At 50.7% G+C, this 27196-nt stretch overlaps 3 protein-coding genes across 3 annotated transcripts; 1 reads left to right on the top strand and 2 right to left on the bottom strand.

The window, feature by feature from the left end:
* Window positions 1–253: 253 nt before the first annotated feature.
* On the top strand, window positions 254–5122 carry PENARI_c004G12062 (uncharacterized protein; the record flags this gene model as incomplete). Its single annotated transcript, XM_022629487.1, has 10 exons — window positions 254–457; window positions 507–1038; window positions 1114–1620; window positions 1683–1916; window positions 1977–2695; window positions 2748–2910; window positions 2964–3287; window positions 3341–3464; window positions 3530–4420; window positions 4486–5122. The coding sequence occupies 10 exons, from the start codon at window positions 254–256 to the stop codon at window positions 5120–5122; spliced, it is 4335 nt and encodes a 1444-aa protein (XP_022490808.1).
* Window positions 5123–5732: 610 nt separating this feature from the next.
* Window positions 5733–7045, bottom strand: PENARI_c004G07315 (fatty acid desaturase; the record flags this gene model as incomplete). The annotated part of the gene is made up of 2 exons (XM_022629234.1): window positions 5733–6056; window positions 6119–7045. The coding sequence occupies 2 exons, from the start codon at window positions 7043–7045 to the stop codon at window positions 5733–5735; spliced, it is 1251 nt and encodes a 416-aa protein (XP_022491040.1).
* Window positions 7046–7920: 875 nt separating this feature from the next.
* Window positions 7921–26688, bottom strand: PENARI_c004G11528 (uncharacterized protein; the record flags this gene model as incomplete). Its single annotated transcript, XM_022629458.1, has 5 exons — window positions 7921–14856; window positions 14931–18440; window positions 18493–22872; window positions 22921–26181; window positions 26239–26688. 5 exons carry the CDS (start codon window positions 26686–26688, stop codon window positions 7921–7923), a joined length of 18537 nt encoding a protein of 6178 aa, XP_022491095.1.
* Between the last annotated feature and the right edge of the window lie 508 nt (window positions 26689–27196).

Raw genomic sequence — 27196 nt, 5'->3', positions numbered from 1 at the left:
GTTGCCTGTATGAGAAGTGCAGTGGAAGATTAAAATTGGTTAAAAATAGCTAGATGAAACAGATAGGTACAGTCTCTCTAAGTCTACAGGTGAACTAACCAAGTTAGGTATTTGCGCTAATACGCAAAATACAGGGCTTGCTTACGCCCAGTCCACTTGTGGTGCGTGGAATAATACGCTATAGCTGCAAGTGAACTAAAACCTGCTTACCCGCCCACTTTCTTTGTTCAACAGAAAGGAAAAGAAGGCAACAATGTGTGATATTGCTGCGCAGAACGTTTTTGGTCCTACCATTGGCGCCGGCTGTCGCAATGGCTTTGACTTCACTTTGCTATTCGAAGAGTCGTTCTTTACCATCCTTCCTTGTTCGCTGTTTCTGCTATGTCTGCCTCTGCAGCTGTATCGGAGTCGCACCTCTCCACTAACTCGCCGGGGGCTTTTGTTCCCCGGGAAACTGGTATACCAACCTCCACTGTTTTGATTGTGCAGGACTGACTGGGGTCTAGATTGCTCATGTGCTATCGATCTGTTTGAAGATTACGCTATTGGTATTGGTGCTTCTTCCCCAGCTGCAGATCCCAAAGACACGTACAACTGTGGCAGCAGTGGCTCTAGATGCTGTCACCGCACTGTTAATGGTCAGTGTATCCTATAGCCAGCATTATCGCTCTCCTCGACCATCAACGTTGCTCCTCCTTTTCCTGAGCCTATCATTGCCACTAAATGGAATCCGGGCCCGAACAATATGGGCGGCGCAGACTCATTTGTTCTGTGCTGTCTTCATCGCCGGCCTGGGCTTGGACCTAGTGAAGCTTTTGCTTGAGTCCGTTGAACAGAACCCGTTTCTCACCAACGAAGCCACAAAATCACCACGAGAGACCATTGCGAATGTGTTCAACCGTAGTATGTTTTGGTGGTTGAATCCGCTCTTGATCCAAGGATTTCAAGAAGTCCTTGAAGCCGACAAACTTCTGTCCATTGATGCCCGCGTCAACGACGCAGCAGGCAGGGATCTATTTACGCGAAAATGGGACGCAGGTCTGCACCCCTTCATGAGTTTTATTGGGGTATGCCGTGAGATCTATGCTAACTATCTCTTATCAAATAATACAGTGCAGACCAAGTCTTCCTCTGCCTTGACGATGCTCTTGATCGTTCACCATCGATGGGCCATTGCATCTGCCTTTCTACCTCGACTTTGCATGACAGGCTTCACTTTCGCGCAGCCATTCCTCCTGACGCGCGTGGTCAGCTTTGTCTCCGAGGCCAATGATCCCCTCAGCCAGAATCATGGATACGGGTTGATTGTCGCCACCATGTTGATCTACTTGGGATTGGCTATTACCACCGCCAAGAGCCAACACAAGACTTTTCGTTTGATTACCATGCTTCGTGGTAGCATCGTGCCGCTCGTATATCGACACACGATGCACTTGGATGTTGGCGTCGCACGGGACTCGGCTGCTTTGACTCTGATGAGTGTAGATGTTGAGCGTATCAGCTCCGGCCTGCAGTATGTCCACGAGGTTTGGGCCAGTCCTATTGATATTGGGCTCGCCCTGTGGTTGCTAGAGCGGCAGCTGGGCCTGGCAGTTGTGGCATTTGCATCTGTATTCCTTTGTAAGTTTCGTGAACGACTAAAACCACCCAAAGTATGTTCTGCTGACATTGAACGTTCCTAGTGTGTACCCTCCTTGGGCTTGGTGTGGCCAGCACCATGGGTGGACGACAGCAAAGATGGCTTCAGGCTATCCAAAACCGTGTGCAAGCCACATCGGAGATGCTGAAGAGCATGAAGGAGGTGAGACTAGGTGGCCTGCAGAATTTGATGGCAGACAAGCTCCGCGGATTACGCGCAGTAGAGGTTTCAGAGTCGACGCCATTCAAAAGAGCGTTGACTCTGATTGTTACTTTGTGTCAGTGTCATCAAATGGAGCATTTTAGTTTCTCAAGGGCTACTGACTGACGATCGATAGCCTATACTACAACCTCCACCGGTCCGCTCCTGGCATTTACCATGTACAGCCTGCTGGCGAAACGATATGGGTCCACCATGCTCAAATATGATACGGCCTATACCGCTCTATCGCTTTTTGCCCTCCTACAGGCACCTATGGCCTTGATATTGGATGCCATTGCAGGATTAGTCTCCGCCTTGGGTGCCCTGGCTCGCATTGGCGAGTATTTGTCAAAACCCACGGGAAGCTATGGCGAAAAAAGCCGACTTCCCCATCTTCCGGCCTCTTCTGTACTCGACTATCCAGTCCTCGACGAGAAGAAATCTCCGATTATGGTAATGGCGCAGGGATTTAGTGCTGGCTGGGAACCCCAAGGAGCTATGATTCTCAAGGACATCAGTTTTGAGGTTCGACCGTCAAGTATCAACTTCGTGGTAGGCCCAGTGGCCTGTGGTAAAACCACCTTGTTGCTGGCCATCCTCGGCGAAGTTGCCCATCATGAAGGTCGGCTGGACGTGGCAGTGCCTCGGGTAGGCTACTGCAGTCAGACGCCGTGGATAACAAATGGTACAATTCAACGTAACATTCTGGGCACTAGTCTCTATGACCAACCATGGTATGACAGGGTCGTGGAGATGTGTCTTCTCAGAGATGACATCTCCACTTTCCCCCATGGAGATCAAGAATGGGTCGGGAACAGCGGTATGACTCTAAGCGGTGGTCAAAAGGCTCGACTGGTATGTGTAAAGGCCCAACTGGATGATTGTTGTTTACTAACCATTGCCGTAGGCCATTGCACGCGCTGTCTACGCCAAGGAAAAGGTTCTTCTTCTCGATGATGTCTTCAGTGGGCTGGACGGAAAGACCGAAGAAAATTTGTTTCATAACCTGTTCGGCCAGGATGGGCTTCTGAAGGAGGCGGAGATCACGGTCATATTGGCAACCCATGCTGGTAAGTGAAAAGATAAAATGGATATGAGATCTAGGAAATACTGACATAAACAGTCCAACGTCTCGTCTATGCAGACAATGTCATCATCTTGGACTCGGAAGGGCACATTGCAGACGAGGGCACTACCAGCGAGGTGATTGCAACTGCTAAAGAGATGGCGTTTAGCCCATCGGAAAAGAAGCAAAGTGTTGTATCGTCCAACAAAGCCGAGGAGGATCTTACAAGGATTCTTTCCGCCGAAGAAGCGCCCAGGGGGGAGGACCGTCGGACTGGCGATACGGCGGTTTACAAATACTATATCCAGACTGTTCACCCCATCAGCGCGGCGATCTTTTTCGTTGCATGCTCTGTCTTTGTTGTGGGACTCATCCTGCCCCGTGAGTATTACCTACCTCATTGTAAGTCTTGTATTAACGAGTCTTCCATGCAGAATTCCTGGTCAAATGGTGGCTGGCCAGAAACGATGAATATACTGTTACCCATATGAGGCAGTATCTCGGCGGATACGCGGGTCTATCTGCACTGGCGATTATCTCACTCCCTTTCGCAGTTTGGTATGAGGCTTTTTATCTTCATAATTCTTTTTTTTAAAATCAGTTGTCCTAATTTGCATTGATAGGCACCTTACTGAACGAATGTTGCCACGGGCGTCGATGCAATTCCATGCGTCTCTCCTCACCACCGTTCTTCATGCACCATTGCAGTTCTTCTCAACCACTGACGTAGGCACGACCCTGAATCGCTTTGCTCAGGATCTCCAATTGTCCGATATGGAACTGCCGCTAGCACTCTTCAACACTTCAGTGGAATTGCTACTCTGCACAGCCCAGTTGATTATTATTGCGATATCCTCCAAATGGATTGGCATTGCCTTGCCAGCACTAATGGCGGTGTTCTATCTGATTCAGAAGTTCTATCTGCGAACCGCCCGGCAGCTTCGGCTTCTTGACATCGAAGCCAAAGCGCCTTTGTTTTCTACTTTTCTCGAGCTCATCTCTGGTCTAGCTACCATTCGCGCATTTGGGTGGCAGACCGAATTTGACAATCGCAATCGCGAGGTGTTTGATCGTTCCCAGAAGCCGTTCTATCTGCTATACTGTGTGCAACGCTGGTTGAACCTCGTTCTAGATCTGGTGGTGGCCGCAGTGGCTATCATGGTCGTGACCATCGGTGTGCGTACCCAGGGACAGGTTGATGCTGGCTTCATGGGCATTGCTCTGGTGAACATCGTGCAGTTAAGTATCAGCATCAAAGCTTTCCTTTCGAACTGGACCCAGCTGGAAATCTCCATCGGTGCAGTCTCTCGCATTAGGTCATTTGTTTCAGATGCACCGTCGTCAAATGGAGACGGAACCGAGAGTCTTCTTCACACAAGGTGGCCTGAGAAGGGGCAGATAAAATTCCGGGATGTGACAGCGCAATATGAAGGCTCCCCCTACCCGGTGATTCGAAATCTTACTCTGTCGATTGCGCCAGGGGAGAAGTTTGCCTTGTGTGGGCCGAGTGGAAGGTAAAAATAGTCTTTCCTGTTCTCGTCACGAATTTTGTTCGGCTACCTAACTACGTGTCTTGCAGTGGTAAATCATCCATCGCTTCTAGCCTCTTCGGTCTCCTCACCTCATGTGAGGGGACTATTACTATCGATGATGTGGACATCTCTACGGTAGCTCGCGACACACTCTACGCTCGCTTAATCTGCGTCACGCAGTCGCCCCATCTAATCTCCGGCTCTATTCGAGAGAACGTCGACCCCTTTAATGCACAATCTGATGACCAAGCAATCGAGCTGGCGCTTAAAGAGGTGCATCTCTGGGAGACAGTAGCCTCGCGAGGCGGAATCCATGCCCAACTGTCTGAAGGTCTATTCAGTGTTGGGCAGCAGCAACTACTGTGTCTAGCCCGCGCCATGATTCGTCCAGGCTCGGTGGTAGTGTTGGACGAGGTCACAGCCAGTGTGGATCGGGAGACAGACCGCCAAATGCAAGAGATCATTCGCCGCCACTTTGCATCTCGTACAGTGATCACAATTGCGCATCGCATCTCTACGATTCTGGATGCTGATCGTGTCGCCGTCGTCTCGGACGGAGTGATTGTTGAGCTGGGCCCTCCAGCGGAACTATTGGCTCGTGAGCCTCGCAGTCTGTTCCGTGGTCTATATGAAGCTACTACAGCCTCCAACCAATCTTGTGAGACATTACTGGAGGTGCAGTAGCCGTTTTAATTGGGTACATCCGTTTCCTATACATTTCCGTCGGTTGTGCGGTCTCATTTGTCATAGAAACTTGTCATGCATGTTGCCTAAATCAATATGGAGACTTTAGGTCTTAATAATATGATATATTAATCCTCAGCGTGAAAATAAGAATATTAATATAGGCGATGGCACCATTGCAACCTCAATGAAGCTAAGAAAAGGATGTCAGCACTAAGGTTAACGCCAATTACCACTAATGCAGGTAAGCAAGGATCTCCGGATTCACCCCTGATGATCAAACCCCGGTATTATGTATTTGTAGAATACATACCGGTATTCTGTACTATGTATAGATGTATAGAAGAATATTACTCGATCTGTATTACGTGTCTGAATGAAAAATAGCAAACAAAACTGAATGCCTGGTAATACTAGTTCATACGGCAACATAGCCCTAGTAAATTAGCCTGTTACCATGACTATGTTTGTATACATGTATACGGCTGCAATGTATTTCAAACACACCAAGCAACAGTATTTATTACAGTGTGGCGTACGCTAATGACCGGATACTCCGAAACCAACAAAGAAAAGTTTTCTCCACCCCGGACCGATCCACTGCTAAGCATCATCGTTTTTTCAAGCTGTGTCGCTCTAAGTACGCATCGGGCAAGCGTCGGGTTCGGCTCCGTAACATATCTGCGCGTTGTTCCAGACTCATCTGTCGCTGCTCAGGACCAATAGGCACCATGCATCGGGCCAGGTGCATGTAGTCTTTTTGGAGCAATTTCACTGTCAGCATGAGGTAGTCCACATTTCGAAAGACAAGTGCCCGCTCGTCCGAGTAGCGTTTTTGGTCCCGCAGGAGCGCTACTGGGTGTTCCCTCCAATGACGGCGGGGATGGAGATGGTGAGAGGTGTGGTATCCGTCGTTGAAACAGAATCGGTTACTCTGAAAAGGGGTTAGTAAGGCGAGGTCGTCAGAAGCGACTGGAATGGACAGGGCAAACATACAGCTACATCGATCAAGGTCACACTGGAGCGGAAATCGGATGAGGGATCGCTAGGATCCACAAATGCGTGCTGGCCCCAGTTACCTGCCATCAGTCCCGCACGAAGTGTCAAGAGTGGCAAGACAAAGACGCAAAATGTGGCCTGGGCATGGCCATATTGGTACAACAAAGCAATGGCGATGTAATTGCTGATCTCCCAGAATGCAGTCCTGAACGCTGTGGAGTATTGCCCCTTTCCCAGGAAATACAGGGGCAGATCCAGCCAAATAAGAAAAAAGAACCGGCCAACATAGAGGGCAAAGTCGACGATCGAGTCTCGATCATACCACATGGTTGAGTTGAGATCTCGGGGCCCATTGCCTTCAACGTGATGCATCTTCACATGGTGGTAGTAGTAAGAATTCCAGGTATGGCCCACGAAGGGATCGACAATATACGGGAAGAGCGTGTCGATCAGACGATATTGAGGAGCCAAGACGCCTTTCATGTGGACATATTGATGCTTCATGAGCGTGTAGCTGCCCGCATACCAGACGTGCACGATCCAGTGAAGGAGGCCATGAATCCAGCTGAAGTGGTAGCAATAGAGATAAAGCGCACTGGGGATCGAGGTCGTCAGGTAAAGCAGGAGATGCGTGATCATCACGACGTCGGTTGGAAATCGTGCGACCTCCTGAGCCCAGCGGATATATGGCTCCAGGAGGTACTTTCGGATGCGATGAGGCAGCTTCCGTCGAAGTAGATGTGTTTCCCAGAATTGGAAGACCGTGGGGTCAAAATCCGGATCGGTGAGATCGTTAAGAGCCTTTAACTTCTTAATAGTTTCTTTGCTGTTGCTCTGCTCATGCGGTCGTTCATTTTGCCCGAGTAGCTCCTTTGCTACTAAGAGATCCGGGGAAGTCAATTGAGGATCTAGGGGGAGATCCATGGTCAAACGTAGGCACTCGGAGAGAGGTTGAAGATCTTTTGTGACATTACTCTATTTCATGCTTCCTCGAGCTATATATACTCAGAGACATGGCGTACCAAACTTCAATGGACTAGGTAATATATAGAACTAAACAGAGAACGATTTAGGCAGTCGAATTTTAGCGTGCTTGTACGCTACACCGACCAGGATTAAATTTAGTTAGCCAGGTATCCATGTTTCGGATCGAATTTAGCTCCCACGGCGCAGGCTGGCTGCTGGGGGCTGGGGTGGAAAGGGTTGGAGTTGGAAGGCCTGATGTTGAGCTAGCGATCAAAAATGTGGAAAAGTGCACCATTGAAGTTTTTGAACTTGTGTGGTGTGGAGGTATATTTTAGGAGGCAATACGTGGCGGCGTTGAGGACAACCCCTATATAGAAGACTGCCACATTTCTCACCTTACCATGTAGCTTTTGATTTCTTATAGGTCAACATTACGGTAGGCCTTATTGATTTAGGAGTATATCCAATTATTAATGCCATGTTAAGCCGAAGCAGTTGAGGTACATTCAAAAGAGAGTCCAAAAGAGGGTCGAAAAGAGCAGTGAAGAGAGTATTAAAAAAAGTAGCCAGATACATAAGTATATCATATTCTTCTTTACTCTTCTCCCCCTTTCCCTATTTAAGAAGTATGTATATCCATGGGCGAGCAGATAGATCTGTCGTTTAAATTCCGTGATCTAACTGAAAATGAAGACCGGGAGCCAATTTGAACAAACATATGTTGAATCAGAATAGAACTAGTCCATACAAATTCATGCAATAGAAATAATATAGTTAGCCAATGAACGCTAGTGAGCGCCTAGAAAATCATTTGAAACAGATAAAAAGGCAGATCAACAACGCGCCTGTATCAAGGTGTCCAGTTGAGAATCGACCTGCGAATTATCCCAGAGATCCTCCACCGCAACCTGGTAACCCCGACGTTGCCAAAACGCGGCCAGCAACGCAATCGAGACCAGGTCACCACCGACAGCAAAGAAGTCGGATTCTAAGCCCAACGGCAGGTCGGGATTTCCCAGAACCTCCCGCCAGCTGTCACATAAGGCTGATAGCAAGGTTTCGTCCATAGGCCCGACAGTGTCGGTGCAATCAATCGCAGAGTGTCCGTTCATACCAATAGACTTTGATGGACTCGGCAAGGGAAGAATAGACTCAGGGTGAATAAGCTGCGACACAGGTATCCGTGCGTGTGTGGAGTCGCAGATAGCCTGAATCGTGGTACAGAGACGATCCAACAGAGCAGTTGCCATGGGCTCGCCAACAGAGCGCGAGGATGTGATGAAAAGCACCTCAATCTGGGTGTTATCCAAGGGGGTGGTCTTGATAGCAATGTCTGCCTCATCTGCCGCAGGACAGAAGTCACCAACAAGGTAGTTCTGGTTGTTGAGAGTCACCGTCGCATCTTGGTCGATGTTTTGATGTTGCACAATACTGCTCATGCGAGTAGAAGGACGCCAGGGGCTGCATTTTTGGATAATCTCGCGGGTTCCTAGCGATTCGTGGGCCATGTGAGAAGCATGTTGAGCCTGCACGGCTTCGAGGAGATGATTCACGGTCGCCGTAGGATCGATTATGACACGGGTCGGGAGGATGTTCAGGCAGGGGCCGATCACCTGCTCTATGTTGACTTGAGGTAGATTGCGACCGGAAACGACATGGCCAAAGATGACATCGGAATTGTCAGAGCATGAAGATAGGACAAGAGCCCAGGCAGCCTTCAAAATAGTGGCGAAAGTGATTCCTGAACCAGTCTGAGAGGCGATGGTGATTGTTCGGGTCAGGTGCAAATCGTACACATTCCGATATTGGGGTGCGGAGTGCGCCACAATGTCGGTCATGGTGGAATTTGACAAAACATCACGCCAGTACGTTTGAGCACCCTGGCTAGCAGGGTGGATGCTGGTTATGAAGTGAGAGAATGGAACCTCTAGAGCAGGCGTGCGACCAGAGAATGCATCTTGGAAGCTCTGCCAGATGCGTGGCAGACATACACCATCATATTGGGAATGGGAGACTCGGAGAATGAGTCGATGATGTTCCTGATTACTGACAACTGACAACTGGGTGAGTACGCTACCCAAGGGCAGGTCCGAGTCGACGTCCTGCTTGCATAATTTGAGACAGAACGGTTCGATATCTTCCTCTATCTGGTACCACGCGACCGGTTGCGAGATGTCTTTGAGTACCACCTGATAGAAGCGGTCTCCATAGGCAGCGAATACAGTCCGAAGAATTCCGTGAGTTTGGAGAAAGAGAGCCCATGCTTTCTGAACATACGCCAGGTTCCATGGGACCTCACCTTCGCCATCAAGGAAGAGGTAGTTCACCAAGCCACGGGTTTTTAGCATGGAGTGGGCGATTGCGGACGATTGGAAGTCCGACGCAGGGAGAACGTCCACAATATTTTCAGGGGGTGTTTTCGTGGCCAGGGCCACCATAGGAAGCATATTGGAGATGTCACTGATGAGGGAGAAAGGAGTATAAGGTGAGGGCGACTGCTGCGTAAGGTCTTGCGCTGATTTCCGAGAAATAGCAGCTGCCATTTCCTCAAGCACTGGAGAATGGAAAATAGCTTGGACAGTCAAGGCCAGGCCGGCACATCGCGCATGACTAGTGAGTTTCATCGCCAAGATGCTATCACCTCCACAGCGGAGGAAGTGGTCGTTCTTGCCCAAAGTATCTTCTTTAACATGCAAGACCTTGGCCCATAAGGCGCGGAGCTCCAGTTCCATCGGCGTGGTCGGTTCCAGCTTGACACTGCTGGCCAGCGAAAAGGCTAGACTGTCTTCTCTCGAGAGGGATGTGACTAATTCGCGCAGTTGACGACGATCGGACTTGCCATTCATAGTCAAAGGCACGCGAGATAGGGGAATGAACATGGATGGGATCATGTACGATGGGAGCTGCTGGCTGAGGGTTTGTTGCAGGGCAACCAGCTCATCGCGTAAGTCGGTAGACATGTCCTTGATCTCGACAGGACCACTGCGGTTGCTATAATGTAGGAAGGCCACCACAACCTGCCGGAGATGAGTGGGATTTTGCACTGCATCCACACTCACATGAGCGAGGGTAGGCATTGCAAGGCGTATGACATGCTCGATTTCACCTAGTTCCACACGCTGACCACGGACCTTGACCTGAGTGTCTTTACGACCCACAAATCGGATCGTGCCGTCTTCATTGTAGCGCACCAGGTCGCCTGTACGATAGAACCGGGAACCTGGACGAGTTGCCCAAGCGGGGTTCGCGACAAATGCTTGTGCTGTCTTTTCAGCGTCATGAAGGTATCCTCGGGCAACTGTTGGGCCTTCCAGAAGGAGTTCTCCCACACAGCCCAAGGGTGTCAGGCGGTTTGGATCCTGAGGATCCGTGATCCAATAGAGGGCTCCAATGGCTGGACCCAGGTTTGCCGGGTCGCTTGTCGCGATGGCTGGAGGAGCACCAGAGCAATAGATTGAGCATTCTGCGGGCCCATAACACACCCTCAGGTCGAGCACATTGTGCCACTTGGCAATGGTGTCGCGTGTCGATGCCTCACCTCCGAGAACCAGCATTTTCAGCGAAGGAATAGCATCGGCTGGGAGGAGAGCAGCGACAGTGGGCGTCAAGAAGGCCCAGTTACACTGGAAGGTGTTGATTGCCCCGGATAGATCGTTCATACGTTGCTCATCCGACGGTACACAGATACACCCACCGCGTTGCAATGTCGTGAAGATATCGGCGCAGCTCACGTCAAATGTATATGCGGCAAACTGCAAAAGTCGTGTTGCGGGACCGATCCCCCAGCGTGTTCCATGAGCCTTTGAGCTTGAGCAAAGAGAGCCGTGCTCAATCACAATGCCCTTGGGCTTGCCAGTGCTTCCCGACGTGAAAAGCACATAGGCGGAATTTCGGGCAGTGAGGGTTGGCAGAACAAACGGTAACTCTTCGAGACTGGATATGAAGTCCTGTGTCACGGTAACCGTCTGTAAAGCGGTCGAGTTTGCAAGGATATTGGCATGACGGGGATTGCTCAGAAGTACTGTTGCTTGAGCGTCCTTTACAATCGCCTCGAGACGAGCTTGGGGGTGGGCAGGATCAAGATTGACACAAGCACCGCCGGCCTTCATGACGGCCATCTGTGCGACGACAGCCCATCTCGACTTGTCAAAGCACATAGGGACCAGAGTCTCAGGCAAAACTCCTAAAGAGACGAGGTGGCGAGCAAGAGTCGTCGAGAGCCGGTCGAGCTCGCTGTAGGTCAGCTGGCCATCCCAAGCATCAACAGCCAACGCCTCCGGCTGCTGCGACACTTGGTCAGCGAAGATGACTGGTACAGTGGACTCGACGGTTTCCGGATACTGTCGATTCCATTGAATGATCTGCTGTAGATCATTATTACCAAAGAGCTCAACAGAAGTGAGCTGAGCTTCGAGATTTTTCACATCCGTCACTTGTTCCAGAATATGCTCGAAATGGTGCATTATGGTCTGCACCTGCCAGACAGAGAGGATGTTATCATCATGGCGGGACTCAATGATCACTTTGTCGTCCGCTATGAAGCATTCGACGACCAGCGGATAGCTGTCGAAATCTTCCAGGGGCAGTTCGACCTCTTCTACACCTGGCAAGAGATCGCCAGTTGCATTGGAATCCGACACAGGTTGAATGACGAATAGATTCTGGAACTCGATTGCCCGGGAACAATCCAAGCTGATGCCGGCAATATTTTGTAAACCGAAATGCTCGTGTGGGATCATATCTGTCGACTGTTGCTGAACCTGAGCCAGGAACTCACTGACTGTGAGTTCCGGCGACATTGCCATTCGCACAGGCACAGTTGTAATGGTTGGACCGATCATGGCATCGATACCAGCCACCGCACTGTTGCGACCAGAGAGGGTCATTCCAAATACCACATTGTCGCTATCTGTGTAGCGGGAGAGAAGTATCCCCCAGGCAGCTCGCAAAATGGTAGCCCTGAGGATCGTAGAGTCTTTGAGGTTTGGCAGGGGGATCTCATGCTGCACCTTGCCACGAACAGAAGGCCGGTACGATGGTGAAGGCAAGTCGGGGAATGTCGATGGTCGGGGACCGGACATTTGATTTCCCCAGAATGATTGCGTCAATTGAGTGTCAGTGTTTTGCAGATGCTTGATGAAGGTATTGAATGGGGCGGAATCGAGGCAATGACCATGCTCGTATGCGAAACGGACCTGATTAAGGATCAACGGCAGCGACCAACCGTCGTAAGTGGCGTGGTGCGCAGTGAAGACGAAGTGACGGTCCTCAGTGAGCCCATAACGCAATGGTGCAGCACCGTAGATTAGTCCTTCGGCCAAGTCCTGCTCTAGGTACTGCTTCAGATCCACCGCCCTTCTCCAGTCGATACTCTCTTTCACCACGACTTGAACGAATCCTGCATCTGGGGTTGGCACGAAGCGCGTGCGCAATATTGGGTTCTTCTGGGCAACCATGTCCCAAGCTGATTGGAATCGAGCAACATCCAGAGTAGGACCCAGGTTGAGAACTTTCCGCAAAATGTAGGACTTGGGGTTGAGCATGGAAAGGGCCATCATGCCTTCCTGAAGGGGACTCGCTGGAAATACATCTTCAATCAACTCTACGGGAATTAAATATTGACGACTGATGTCGCTCAAGAATCCAGAAATGTCTGGAATCGCGTTCAGTAGTTCGAACGGCCTCAGAGAGGTATGAGCGTCGCCGTTGACCAAGGTCTTGGCAGCCATTGCAGCGGCCAAGTCGGACAGCACAGGATGCTGAAAAATATCCATGACAGTGACGGGGAAGTTCTCCGGCGTGGTAGCAGCCATTCTCATGGCTCCAATACTGTCTCCGCCCATTTGAAAGAAGTTATCATCGGCTCGGATATCATCCATGGAGATTTTGAGGATCCGATGCCAGAGTTCTTGTAACTTCTTTTCCGATGCGGTGGCGGGTACCCGGCGACTGTCTTCACGAAGCGAATAGCCCTTCAGTTGCGTATCGCTCAGTATCGCTACTGCGTCGCGAAGTAACTTACGGTCCAGCTTCTGCGCGGATGTTGTGGGCATCCAGTTCGTGGGAATATAGAGCGATGGTTGGTATGATGGAGGAAGAACGGAGTGAAGGTGAGCCTTGAGATCCAAGGCCCAAGCTCGCGTCTCCATGTTCATTTCCCCTAGGAGCTCGCTGCCGGCCAGCCTGACAGGCTTGAAGGAAAACACGGCGAGAAGCGCTTGCTCCTGTTCTCCGTGAGGGAGCACCACCTCAACCGCGATCTGTGGATTAGACCCCAAGTGACGGTTGATTTGATGTTCAATCTCAGAGAGCTCGATTCGTTGACCACGCAGCTTGATCTGTGTGTCTCTGCGGCCCAAGTATGTAATTGTCCCATCGATATTATAACGGACTAAATCACCGGTCTTGTAAAATCGCTGGACGGAATCATCTGCCGTCGGATAGAATCCTGGGTTGCGAATGAAGACTTGGTCAGTTTTTGCTTGGTCGTGGAGATATCCTCGAGCCAAGGTACCGCCTTGAACTAAAAGCTCACCAATGGCCCCAACAGGGGCCAGCTGGTCATGGTTGTTTGGGCGAGTAATCCAGGAAAGAGAGCTCACAGCACGGCCAAGATTGTCGCAACGGTCATTTTTGCCTGCAAAGGTCTTCATAACCGCAAATACACATGACTCCGTGGGCCCATATCCATTTAACAAATGAAGACTCTCTGCCCAAGTTTGGATGTTATCTTCATGTAGTGCTTCTCCTCCCAAAATCAGGGTTTTGAGAGTGGGAATTTGGTGTGGTCGAAGTAGACGCACGACCGAGGGAGTCAAGAAGGAGGTATTGGCTCTCAATCGGTTCATGGAGCCGGCAATATCACTCATTCGCTGGGCATCGGATGGGAGACAGATGCATCCACCGTAGGTCAGAGTTGTGAAGATTTCAAGGATGCATGCGTCGAATGTGAAAGCTGCGAATTGGAACATTCGTGTGGCAGAGCTGCATCCAATTTCTTGCCCATGGTAGATGACACTAGTACTGACAGCTGCATGCTCCATAATCACACCCTTGGGAGTACCGGTGCTGCCAGAAGTGAAGAGGACATATGCAACACTATGAGGAGAGACAGGACCAGTGAGTATAGGAGCATCTTCATCATGCCAGATATTGGCAGACTCCGAAATGACCAGGGTCTTGGGCACGAGCTCGGCAACTAACGCCAGCTTCTCCTGAGAAACTAGCACCAGTGATGATGATGTCTGCTGGAGAATCAATTCCAGTCTGCTTGCTGGGCTCGAGGGGTCTAAAGGCACAAAGCCTGCCCCCGCCTTGAGAACAGCAAGCATGGAAATTATCGCCCAAGATGACTTCCCAAAACAAATTGGAACGAGATCACCAGGGCTAACTCCCATAATGACAAGAGTATGGGCGAGCTGGGCGGCCTTCTTTTCAAGTTGTGAGTAAGTCATCTGTCCATCCCAGGAGGCAATGGCTGGTGCGTCTGGCGAGGCTGTTACATTCCGCTCAAAGAGTCCATGCAGGGGTTCATGAACAGTTGGGGGCATAGCGGAATTCCACTCGAAGACCTGGTTCTTGGCCGGTGCGCCGAAAAGATCAACCGCGTTCACTGTGGAGGAAGGATGGGAAATGATGGATTGCAACGCCGCTGAGAGAGCTCCTGAGACCTGGACTGCGTATTCTGGAGACAGTCGTGAAGTCAGATACCCCAGCTCAACTGTGAAACCGTTAAGGTCGGTATCTGCAACATTCACAGTGATATCGTACTAGCAAAAATACGGAGTGTAAGTTATACAAACGGTCTATTACGACACCAAACGGGAGAAACTATCAAACTTACCTCCGTGGGATCGATTCCGTCAAGATATGTCATCTGCAGATCGCCCAGTACCAGTCTCTCGACGTCACGACGCTGGAAGCTGACAACTGTGTTAAACAATGGCTTGCCTGTTACTCCTAACGCATGGTGAATTTCCGCCAATCCGACATGTTGGTATGGAAGCATTTTGAGATACTCATGGTGGAGGTCCTGCAACTCCGCAACGACAGGCTTGCTACTGACTTGCGCTAGATTTGTCGCACACACCAGCATGTTGATGAAAGGACCAACAGCGCTCTCCAAGCCTGGCAGGGGAACCTCTCTACCTGCCGTAAGGTAACCAAAGCAGACCTGATCTTCGCCTGAATAAGCTTGAAGGACCAGGGACCATGCCAAGCGGATCACATTGGCCAGCGTTATATTGTTCTCTTGGCAGAACGCACGCACTTGCCCGTTGTCAGGTACCGTGACATCAATACTCTTCATTTCCTTTTCCACCTCGCTGGAGACTACCAGAGAGGGGAAGTGGCACGGCTTGACATCACGAAGATAATTCGACCAGAAATATAGACCCTCCGCAGCCGACTGAGACTGAATGTATGCGATGTAGTCACTGTACGGTATGGCTGGCGAGACTGAAAGCTGATTGCTGTATGCAGAGGCGAGATCATTGATCAGTACTGACATGGCTGTTCCATCCATGAGAGCATGACTCATGTCGAGTCTGAAGTAGACGGATCCTTCAGCACATTTGACCACGACCAGGCGATGGGGTGGTTCAGTCATCGATGGTGACAGGTGATCATAACTCTTAAGAAGGTCAATAGCTCCATGAGCTGACTCGGCTTGGAGGACCCGAGCCACCGCGCGGTGGCTGCGAAGAACCATTTGATCAAACGGTCGCTGTGAGATTCCTTTGAGGAAAACAGTCCGTAGAATTGTGTGGCGATCAACAACTTGCTGCCACGCTGAAGCTAGGCGCTCAGCATCCATAGAGGCTCCTTTACAAGAATCAATCTTCATGATGGCGTGATAGAGGTAAGCATCCTCAAGACGAAGTTGGCTAAGCAAGATACCAGTTTGCAGAGGTGAACATGGATAAAGCTCGTCGATGTCATCCAAACTCAGGCCGAGCTCGGGTAATCTGGAACTCTGCAACTTATCCAGCTCAGGATAGGAAATCTCAAGAAGAGGATAGTCACTTCTGGTGAGGGTAAATTCCGTGGAAGCCAGACTCTTGGAAATGTTCTTCAGAGAGGCTGCGTAGTTCTCAATCCACTTCTGGATACCGTCAACATGCTTCATGTGACGATTGAACGTGAAAGAGATATGGGTTGATCCACTGATCACGTAGACGTTGATCTCAAACAGAGCGTAGCGTCGCACAGCCGATCCAACATCACCCTTGTTGAACGGTACTAGGTGGAATATCCCATCAGAACGCTCTAATCCTTGATACAAGCCGAGATAATTGAAGACGATCTCGACGGGCATGTGGTCGGCAAAGGCCTTCGCACCGTCCTCGTTCAGGTACCTCGATGTGAAGTAGGACCATCCGTTCGCAGGAAGCGTGCGCCTCTGATCTTTCACACTACGAACGATAGCCGTGGGGGCCGTGGTTGAGTCTACTCCAGATAGATAGAAGGGGAAAACGGTGGTAAACCAGCCCACTGAGTCGGAGAGATCGATATCGCTGGTCCACGGCTCGCGGCCATGGCCTTCGTTGAAAACCGCAGGCGGGGGCTTTTGGAATGTTTGCGCATAGGAGGCAAACAAAGCTGCGATGAGAATATCAAGTGGCTCTGTTCTCATTGCCTGGTGACAGCCAGTCAGCAAAGCTTCACTCTCCTGGGGTGCCAGTACAGCGGAGATTTGGATAGTGTCGCCAGCAGAGTTGGGAACATCTTCCATCCCCCAATAGCCATAGTCGGCTCTAGGAATCGTATAGGGTAGAGCCTGACTTGGCGGAAGATGTTCCGCGGCATATTCGGTCTGCAATTGCTGCCACTGCTGGAATGAGAAGGGAGAAGAGGGTGTCTGTGAGATCTCCCCTGTGACTGAGTCTTCTAGTTCCTGGAAGATGATTCTCCAAGACACTAAATCAATGACCAGGTGGTGAGCCACCAGGAAGAACAGCGGGAGCTGTCCTGGAATGATGAAATGTTCCACCGCGAACACGGGTCCCTCCTGGATGTCGAGTTCCTCCTGCGCATGTTGTGCCAAATCGAGAGCGTCTTGTTCACTCTCTACCGTACGTTCTCTGAATCGGTATGCAGAGGAGCTATAACCGACCAAAATTTGCTTCCATTGCGAGTTGTGCGACTGCCGGAATCGTGCTCGCAGCATCGAGTGACGCTGCACGACCTTGTCCGCAGCATCCCTCAACTGCTCCACTGGCACGTCCAAGGCCAAGCGGAATAAGAAACTCTGATTGAACTGATTCGCTGCCGCTTCTTGGTTCCCTTGGGATATATTTTGGAAGTAAAACTGTTGGATTGGAGTCAGGTCAAAAGGAGTGTCCAACCGGTCGGAGTGCTGATAGAGATTGACGCCTTCCACTGTCTGCACATAGTCGGCCAATGCTGCAATGCTGGTACTGCGCATCACATCCTTAAAAAGAACCTTTAAACCTTCATTTCGACACATGACGACCAGCTGCATACCGCTGATCGAGTCACCACCGAGGGAAAAAAACGATCGCTGGAGAGACACCTTGTTGAGGGGCAGATTCAGAACACGTCCAACAATTCCCTGCAAGCGCTCTACTGCATCTGATTTGGGAGTAGTAGTTTCAGTGGGATCGGCCTCTTCTTCTTTCTCGGCTAGTGCATCGAAGTAAATCTCCTGCTGCATATCTTCGACCCATTCCTGGACCTTACGCCGGTCCAGCTTTCCAGACAGCGACAATGGAAGCCTGGAGCACAGCAGCCAGACGGAGGGTATCATGTAGCTAGGGAATATTCCTGCGAGGCGGCAACGAATGGATGTGATCTGGTCGATGGCCCGCTCCTTGCCAGCGTCCTTATTGAAAGGAATAATTCCCTCGACAGAGACAGCCTGGGTGGATACTTCATTCTCAAATGCCACAAGGGCAACGAGCTTCTTCTTGCAGAGCCCATGGCTGGGAACAACAACCGCCGTCTGGACGACCGAAGGGTTCCGGCTGATTTCCTCTTCGATGTCCCAAGTGACCAGGCGTTGTCCGTTCAGTTTAATCTGTCCATCAGCGCGTCCGAGGAATAACATGTTTCCATCCGCTAGCATTTTGACGAGATCTCCAGTTCTATACAATCGAGTTCCCTCCTTGACTTCTCCACGCCATCTCGGAGGAGGAATGAATGCTTTGGCATCCAGCTTGGGATCCAGATATCGTGTGACAATTGGCCCTTCGATCAAAAGCTCTCCTGGACAGCCGACAGGAACCAGCCTTTGGTTGTTTTCGGGATCGGCAACCCAAAACAGGCATCCATGGGCGCTTCCAATGCTGTTTGCTGGCATGGGACCCTCTAAAACGGCGAACGAGGACATAATCTTGAACTAATCAGTAACATGTCATCGTATTTTCAAGGTCAGATATTCTTACGGTGCATTCTGCGGGCCCATAACTGTTGAGGACGCGGACGTAGTCCTGCCATTTGCCTGGAAGATCAGCAGGGACAGCCTCGCCTACCAATGCCAATGTGTTTAACGTGGGAAGCGCCTCTGGTGAGAGGGAGAGAGCTAGAGAAGGAGTCAAGAAAGCATAGCTGACACTCAAGCGCGTCATCGCCCCAGCCAGATCATTAACCCTTTCGTCCTCTGATGGGACACAGACGCATGCTCCTACACACAGGGATAGGAAAATCTCCCCGTTGCTGGTGTCGAATGTATAAGCGGAGAACTGCAGACAACGCGTGGATTGATCAATCCCTATGTCAGCATTGTGAGCCACCAGTGAGCGTACACTGCTGTGGCGAACCACGATACCCTTGGGCTTTCCAGTACTGCCAGAGGTAAAGTTGACCATTGCGGCATTGCCTGGAGAGGCCTTTTGAAGAATTCCCAGACTACCTCCATGGAGGGACGGGAAAAGCGCAGACTCAACGACAATGACATGGTCCACTAGGTCTCCCACTAACTCTCCGTAGGCTTCTGATCCTGCCAGAATAACACAGCATTTGGTGGCCAGGATAACCTGTTCAAGGTGCGATCTTGGATGAGAGGGGCCCATCGATGTATACGCACCGCCGGCCTTGAGGACTGCCAACATTGCCACCACGGTCCATGCAGATTTATCAAAGCAGAGGGCGACTACCTGCTCAGGCCCAACCCCAATGGTGGCGAGTCTGATCGCCAGCTTGTCGGATAATACATCCAACTGCGAGTACGTGAATGAGGCGTCCCAGCCCTCAACAGCAGGTGCGGATGGATGCGCCAGGGCTTGTCGACGCACTTCGTCGTGGATGCACCCTGAGATGGTCTCTGGAACAATTCCATGGTTATTTAGAGCCATCAGGTACTGGTGTTGCTGGCCATCGAGTAAGTCGAAATCCCGGAATTCTTTGGTCGGCGAGGCAAGCAACTTGGTGAGAATCGTCTTGAAAGTTGAACCCAACATACTGGCCTTCTCATCTGACATGAAGGTTGTCCAATAGTTAATGTCGACGTGGATGCCAGCGTCGCCAACCGTGATACTTACGCTCAAATCATACTCCGTGGGGTCGGAACCGCCCAAATACTCGATAGCAATGCTACTACTTCTTTCATCTGACTCTACCATTGATCGTTGCAGAGAAAGCGTGGTGTTGAACAGACGCTCCCCCGAGAGACGCAAGTGATGCTGAACCTCTGCCAACGAGGTGTGTTGGTATGGCAAAGAGTTTAAGAAGTCGTCGTTGATCCTTCTCATAATGTCGATCAACCTGAACGAGTCATTGATTTCAATGCGACAGGGCAACATGTTAATAAATGGACCCACGGCGTGATCTAGATCGAGGCCGTCGGCATCACGCCCTGATGAAAGATAACCAAAGGACACGTCTGAATTCCTGGTGTATAGGCGCAAGACTAGAGCCCAGGAAGCCTGGAACACGTTCGCAATGGTCAATTCGTTATCTTTGCAGAAGATTTGAAGCTCAGAAAACATGTCCGTAACTGGCATGTTGACCACGCGAAGCTCCTTTTCGGACACCATGTCATCCAAGAGCGAGGGAAACATGGCTGGCTGCATGTTCTCTAAGTATTTCGACCAGAAGGACGTGGTAGCCTCGCGAGGCTGTCGCTGCCAGAAAGCGATGTAGTCACTGTACATGGGCCCAGGGGGGATTGCGTTGTCATAGGCCGCTCTGATATCTCCGAGAAGCAGAGGCATCGATGCACCGTCAATCAACGTATGGCTAAGCTCCAGGTTGAAGTATAGGAGATCTTTGTCCTCGAACACTGTCATTCGGTGCGGGGGAACGGGCTCATTGTAGTCGACAGGGTGTTCTTGATCATACCGGAGCAAACTCCCTAGGCTCCTGGCCCTCTCCACTCGGGGCGTATAGTTTTTGAGTACAATTTGACTGTACATGGCGTCTCCTGATAGTCCCTCAACGAAAAAGGTACGCAAGACAGGATGACTCGCAACGACACGATTCCATGCTAGTAGGAGCCGATCCATATTGAGTGGCTTCAATGTGTCTACTGCCCGGATTGCACAAACAGCCGAGAACTTGTACGTCTCCGGGGCTTGGGCTTGACTGATCAGGATACCCTCCTGCATGGGTGAGCACCCATACGCGTCTTCGATGTCGGGCAGACCTGTGTAACCCAGCTTTTTGACCCATTCGTCAAGATCAGATGCATGCATACTCGGTAGCAGACGGAAAGCTTGGCCGTCAGTCTTGGTTAAAGTGGCGGAACTGTTCATGACTGTCGCTTCTGTCGCAATCTGGCGGAGTGATTTGCTCTTCAGGATGCTCTTCACTGTACATTGAATACCACGGGATCGAGACCGCGATGAGGTCTGCATGGCTGTGATTGAATCTCCTCCTAACGAGAGGAACGAGGCGTTCATGAAGACTTCCGCCACGGGAAGGTTAAGGACCGAGCTAACCACCTCCCTCATGTCTGTCTCCATCTTGTTCATTGGCAGGTTTTCAGGATCATTGGAGCAATCAGTCGGTTCAAAGTTGTCCGCAATCTCCTGCAAGTCCTCAACCCAAGCGACCACCGACGGACGATCTGATTTTCCGTTTCTTGTGACGGGAATCGACTGCACAACAAGCCAGGTGGAAGGTATCATGTAAGAAGGCAGCCTTGTTCCAAGCCAGTCTCGCACGGGAGATATATCTACTTTAGAATCCAGCCGCAGCTCAATGCTAGCCTTACCTAGGGCATGAACCTGGTCGTTGAAGCTCAGCACCGCAACTAGCTTGCCTGCTAGTTGGCCCTTGGTAGGCACCATGGCTAGTGCATTCTGAACATTGGCGTGCATCAGCATCGTCCGGTCAATCTCGCCCATCTCCACACGTTGGCCGTGCAGCTTTACTTGATGATCTCGACGGCCAATGAAATGAATAGAACCATCCGAGTTGTATCTGGCAAGATCGCCGGTTCGGTAAACCTTGAATCGTGGAGCGTGTCCACCTGCTTGATACTGCGACCACCATACAGGGGGATCGATAAACGCCACCTGGGTTTTTTCATCGTCTTTCAGATATCCTCGGGCAACAATTGGCCCTTCAATCAGGAGCTCGCCGGCGGCACCGACTGAGCATAGTTTGCTCGGGTCTTCCGCGTTGGTGATCCACATCCTGGCACCAAGTCCATAACCAATGTTGCGTGGGGACGCAGATGATGGCAAATTTTGCAGGCCTGTAGACCAGATACTGCACTCGGCAGGCCCATATATGTTTACTAGATTGGTGTGATTGGCCCAGGTGGCGATGTTGTCTTCTCGGAGGGCCTCACCTCCCAGGGCCAAGGTGGAAATTCCCGGAACGTCAGAAGGATGCAGCAGACTCACCACCGAGGGTGTCAAATATACGACTTTGGCGTTCATCCGATTGATGATACCAGCCAGGTCATTCATTCGTTCTTCCTCGCTTGGAATGCAAAGCGTGCCACCACTCATCAAACAGGTAAAGGTCTCGCCAATGCTGACATCGAATGTGTACGATGCAAATTGCAGTACTCGAGCTTTGGCGTAATTCATTGCAGGCCCATGGGCCCTTGCGCTGCTACAGATGGCGTGGTGCTCGAGAACGATTCCTTTTGGTTTACCTGTGCTGCCTGATGTGAAAACGACAAAGGCAGGATTGGAAGGCGAGACCTCGCACGGAGTGGAAGGAACCAGGAGTGCTGACTGGCCCTGGAGCAGGGTATCAATGGTGTTTGCCCCGAGAATGATAACGTTTGGCACCAGTCCGTCGAATAGGGATTCGTTGCCTTCTGCAACAATGGCGGTTTGGGCCTCGCACTGCTCGACCATTTGTTCGCGTCGGCTGCGAGGGTGCTCTGGATCAAAAGCAACACATGCTCCACCCGCCTTTAATGTGGCCAGCTGAGCAACGACCGTCCAACGTGACTTGGAAAAGCCAATTGGTACCAGAGACTCTGGTTGGACACCCTTCTGCATCAGCAGTTCCGCGAGAGCGCTGGTCATAGAATCCAGTTCCTGGTAAGTGAAACTGCCATCCCAAGCGTCAATCGCGACAGCTTGTGGGTGAGTAATGGCTTGTTCGGAAATTAAGTCATGAACACAGACGTGAAGGTCGGCCCACTGCTGACTGTTCCAATGTGCAATCTGAGATTGATCACGATCACTCATCATATCCAAATCGCCCAACTTGGCTGAGTGGCTATGAACCACAGCATCGATGGCCCGGCGGAACGTGGCCAGCACGTTCTCAGCCATGGCGTCACTGAGAGCCGCCCGGTAATGTCGAAGTGTAACAGAAACCCGTGTCTGGGAGACGAATATGTTGACAGAAACATCATACTAAACCAAGTTAGTATTTCCGCCATTAGCAACTGTTTATGATCTTACTTCTGTTGGATCCAATTCCCCAACAACCCTAAATCCTATGTTTCCGTTAGCTTCCCCGCCAAAGATGTCCTCTCCCAGGGCGCTTTGGAGGGACATGATTGTGTTGAACAGCGGCTTGGAAGTGCCTAACGCATGCTGGATCTCAGCAACTGAACAGTGCTGATGGGAGAGCCCTCCTAAAAAGTTCTGCTGTGTTTCCTTTGCAATAGAGGCGACTGTGGCTTCAGGTGACAGCTGCATGCGATAGATCATCATGTTAATAAACACACCGACTGCCTCACTGATCTCTGCCACAGGCATCTCGCGGCCTGTGGTCAGATACCCAAATGAAATATCATTCTGCTTCGTGTAGGCCTGAAGGACCAGGGCCCATGCCGCTTGGAAAACGGTAGCGGGCGTGAAGTTATTAGTGGCACACAAGGCATACAGAGTGTCGACGCCCTCAATATCCATTTTCACTTCGCCCAGTTGACCCTCAAAAACCAAATCGTCGTTGAGTGTGGGCATGTGGCAGGGGGTTGCATCCTCCAAGTGCTTGGTCCAGTATTCTAACGAAGAGTCCACGGACAGCTGCTGGATATAGTCGATGTAGGAAGAGTATTTGATCGTACGGTCCCCTGGAAGATTGCCATCGTATGCTTGACAGAGATCACGTAACAAAATCAAGATGGAGACTCCGTCAACGAGGGCGTGGCTAATATCAACTGTGATGAAACGCTTGCCCTCGTCTGTGGTGGATAGCACGAAAGCCACTGGCGGCTGGAGGGCAGTGTCTGTTCGAGTGAACGCGCCTTGCGCCTGCCAGAAGTCCTTTTCACTTTTCAATCTCCATTCCACAACCCTTGCTTTGCTTTTTTTGAGGACCAGCTGGTCGAATAGGCCGTCTTCTGTCTCGGTCTCGATCATAATAGTCCGCAGCGCAGGATGCCGAGCCGTGACATGTTCCCAGGCGTCCAACAAGCGCTTTCCATCAATCTCTTCCCCTGTGCAAGACAGCACCTCGCAAGTGATGCGAAGCTGGTAGCTTTCGGGGTTCTGCTGTTGACTCAGAAGGATTCCTCGCTGCACGGCAGACAGTCCATACACATCCTCTACCGAATTGAACTCGAGACCAACTCGCGATAGTCTTTCTTGATCCAATGAAGGTGAATATGTTCGTATCACCTGGCTGGTAAAAGGGGTGGCTGGACCTCGACTTTCAATTTTCTCAACGAGCTCAATCAACGTTGCACTTTGCAGAATATCTTCGAAAACAACAGAAACGCCCTGGCGGCGCAATTTGTCAAGGAGCTGTGTCGCCTTAATGGAGTCACCAGAGTTCTGGATCCATGATCTGTTTAACCACACGTCGTCGGGCTTTGTGAAGCCCAGAATATCGCAGCAAAGTTGTTCCATTTCACGCTCTCGCTCGTTCGATGGGCTGGCCCTCACAAGGTCACCATCCATCCCCATAAGGAAACTGTATGTGTTTGGTGACATATCCTTGACATATCTGGCCACTGCCACTCCGTTTTGCTTGCCAGAGACAGTCAAAGGGATAGACCAGACCGGTGCCCAGATTGTTGGCAACATGTAACTTGGCAGCTGCTTGAAAACCGACTCTGCCACGGCCGCAAGTTGCTTTTTGGCAGAGCTGTAGTTCTCTTCGGTGAGTAGCTCGAGAGTCGAGGATTGGCGTTGGAGCTCTTTCAAAGAAACCACGGCCGTCAGTTTGGCCTGGCAAGGACCTTCTTTTACGAGTACGACAGACACTTGTCTGACGAATGGATGAGCAGCGATACGGTGTTCAATCTCCCCCAGTTCAATTCGGAGGCCACGCAGCTTTACTTGGCTATCCTTTCGGCCAATGAAGTGGATAGTGCCATCCGTATTGAACCGGGCTAAGTCGCCGGTCTTATAGATGCGTGAGGATGGTGTGGTATCAGGTTTGACCCACTTGGCTGAGTCCAAGAATACAGCCCGTGTCTTTTCGGGCTCATACAAATATCCTCGAGCAACGATATGTCCCATAATGACCAACTCGCCGGGAGCCCCAATTGGAACGAGGGTGTCGTGGTCATGTGGCTTGACGATCCAACAGCAACCACCCAGTGGATGTCCAATGTTCATTGGATTCGTGTGGAGGGACAGCGGAACATTGGCCGTTGCAGCGATCGAACACTCCGAGGGGCCGTACCCATTGGCTAGTCGCACATGCGGCGCCCAAGTTTTAATGTTTTCTTCCAGGACGGCTTCACCACCCAGCACCAGAAATTTCAATGTAGGGACCTGCCTGGGGTGCATGGACTTCACCAGTGACGGAGTGAGGAAAGCCCAGGTGATGCTGAACTGTTGGATGCAGAAAGCAGGTCCCTGAGATCGCTCTTGGTCGTTGGGAATGCACACACAGGCACCCGAGATGAGTGAAGTTATAATCTCTAGGATACTCACGTCAAAAGTGAACGATGCCAATTGCAACACTCGATCATTGGAATCCATCCCAGATGCTTTCTGTTGCGCCTGAGAACCAGTCAGGAACTGTCGATGTTCAATCACACATCCTTTCGGCTTGCCGGTACTTCCAGAGGTGAAGATGATATACAATGTGTTTGAGGGGGTGGCTGTTGACTCCAGAACTGTTCCCTGGGGAGTCGGTCCCAGGGAGTCCACAAAGACACGGTCGATACAAAGTACGTCACCCTCAAACCATTCCATCTGAGCAGCATGCTCCGATGCGGTAAGGATCCATCTTGTCTTCACTTGGTCCGCAATCTCACGGTGTCGGGCCGTGGGATGTGATGGATCCAGAAACAAGATGGCTCCGCCGGCGCGGATGACAGCCATCATGGCCACAACCGCCCAAGCAGACTTCGGGAAACATAAGATTACCGCGGCTTCTGGTCCTACCCCCAGACTCTGCAGGTAAATGGCCAGTCGTCCACTCAGACGACCCAAGTCTTCATACGTCAGAACCGTCTCGGCTGTCCGCACTGCCTCGTTCAATGGTCTCTGTAGGACAGTCTCTTCAAAGAGAGGACCCACACAATGATCCACTGCTTGTGGAAGGCGACTGCCCCAGGTCTGTAGCTGTCTCTCAGTCTCCGGGTGGAGGAGATTGATCTGCGAGATTTGTCGACTCGCATCAAGTTGGAGCTCACTCAGTAACTGGCTGACTGTGTTTGCAACCTGCTTTGCGAACGATGGAGCAAAATGGTTTGCTTTATGGATCAGATACATTTCCATCTGATCGTGCCCATCCACCACTAGCAGGGATACTTCGAACTAACACGCAAAGTCAATTTTCGACCTTTGACCGGCAGACATTCAAGCAGAACTTACTTTTTTTAGGTCCTTGGTGATTTCTTCTCTAGTGCTTGCAAAGCAGACGGCTGAATTGCAAGGCAGCTCCAATGTATGGTCTCGGATGTGTCGCTTTTCATCTCCAAATGACCGGAGCAACTCAATCATAGTGACTTGCTCGTCTATCTCCAAGGTCACCAGCTCAATGTTTGCTGTTCCATTCACGGATGCCGCGCAGATAGCTCCATTTCCTGTGAATGTTTTCAAAATTAGGCCCCATAAGGCAAGAAAAATGTCGGACAAAGGGATCTTCTGGTCGCGACTGAAGTCGTGTAGCCATGGCTGGAATTCCGTCGATGGCAATTCAATCGGGACTTGCCCATCATCGATGCTCAACGCTTCTTCTTGATCCTCTAAATGCAGCGTAGGAAACTTGCATTCCATTGCTGCCGATTCGTTTGTGTTGCTCATGGTAATCGAGTTTGTCATGTTGATTGAGCTCAATACGCAAGTACACCTGCACTTCGTCTCGCTATTTTGTCCTTTCAATAGCCAAACTTGTCTCAAGCAGGAGGCGTATATAATAGGCGTTGAATAAGCTCCGTAAGCATCTCTCCTATCTCTTACCTCGTGCTCGCTTGACAACCCATCCCGTTTATTATCATTTTTTATTAGTTCCATTAGCCTTGCATTAGTGTGATTCAAACTCGCCGCGTCCTAAATGAATCGCCCCCATCTTCTCCCCACTAGGTGGTGAGTGAGGGTACCAGACTCGATACGAAAGTCACCGTGGCTGTTACGGTATGGGTACTGGTACAGTATTGTCTGGTCCGAAACCGAGGTCTTGCATCGGTACATGTTTACATTTTGTATTACTCCTTGTATTTACGGTATTATTTCCAATCGTACCAGTATTGCTCCGCAGGCCTTGCGCTAGTATTACTACTAGTGGCACCACAGGTATTTCTATTATAACTTACGGTCATTGTGGGCCAGT

Source organism: Penicillium arizonense, assembly GCF_001773325.1.
Source record: "Penicillium arizonense strain CBS 141311 chromosome Unknown PENARI_contig004, whole genome shotgun sequence".
Lineage (NCBI taxonomy): Eukaryota > Fungi > Ascomycota > Eurotiomycetes > Eurotiales > Aspergillaceae > Penicillium > Penicillium arizonense.
This window is presented reverse-complemented; position numbering and strand designations above follow the sequence as displayed.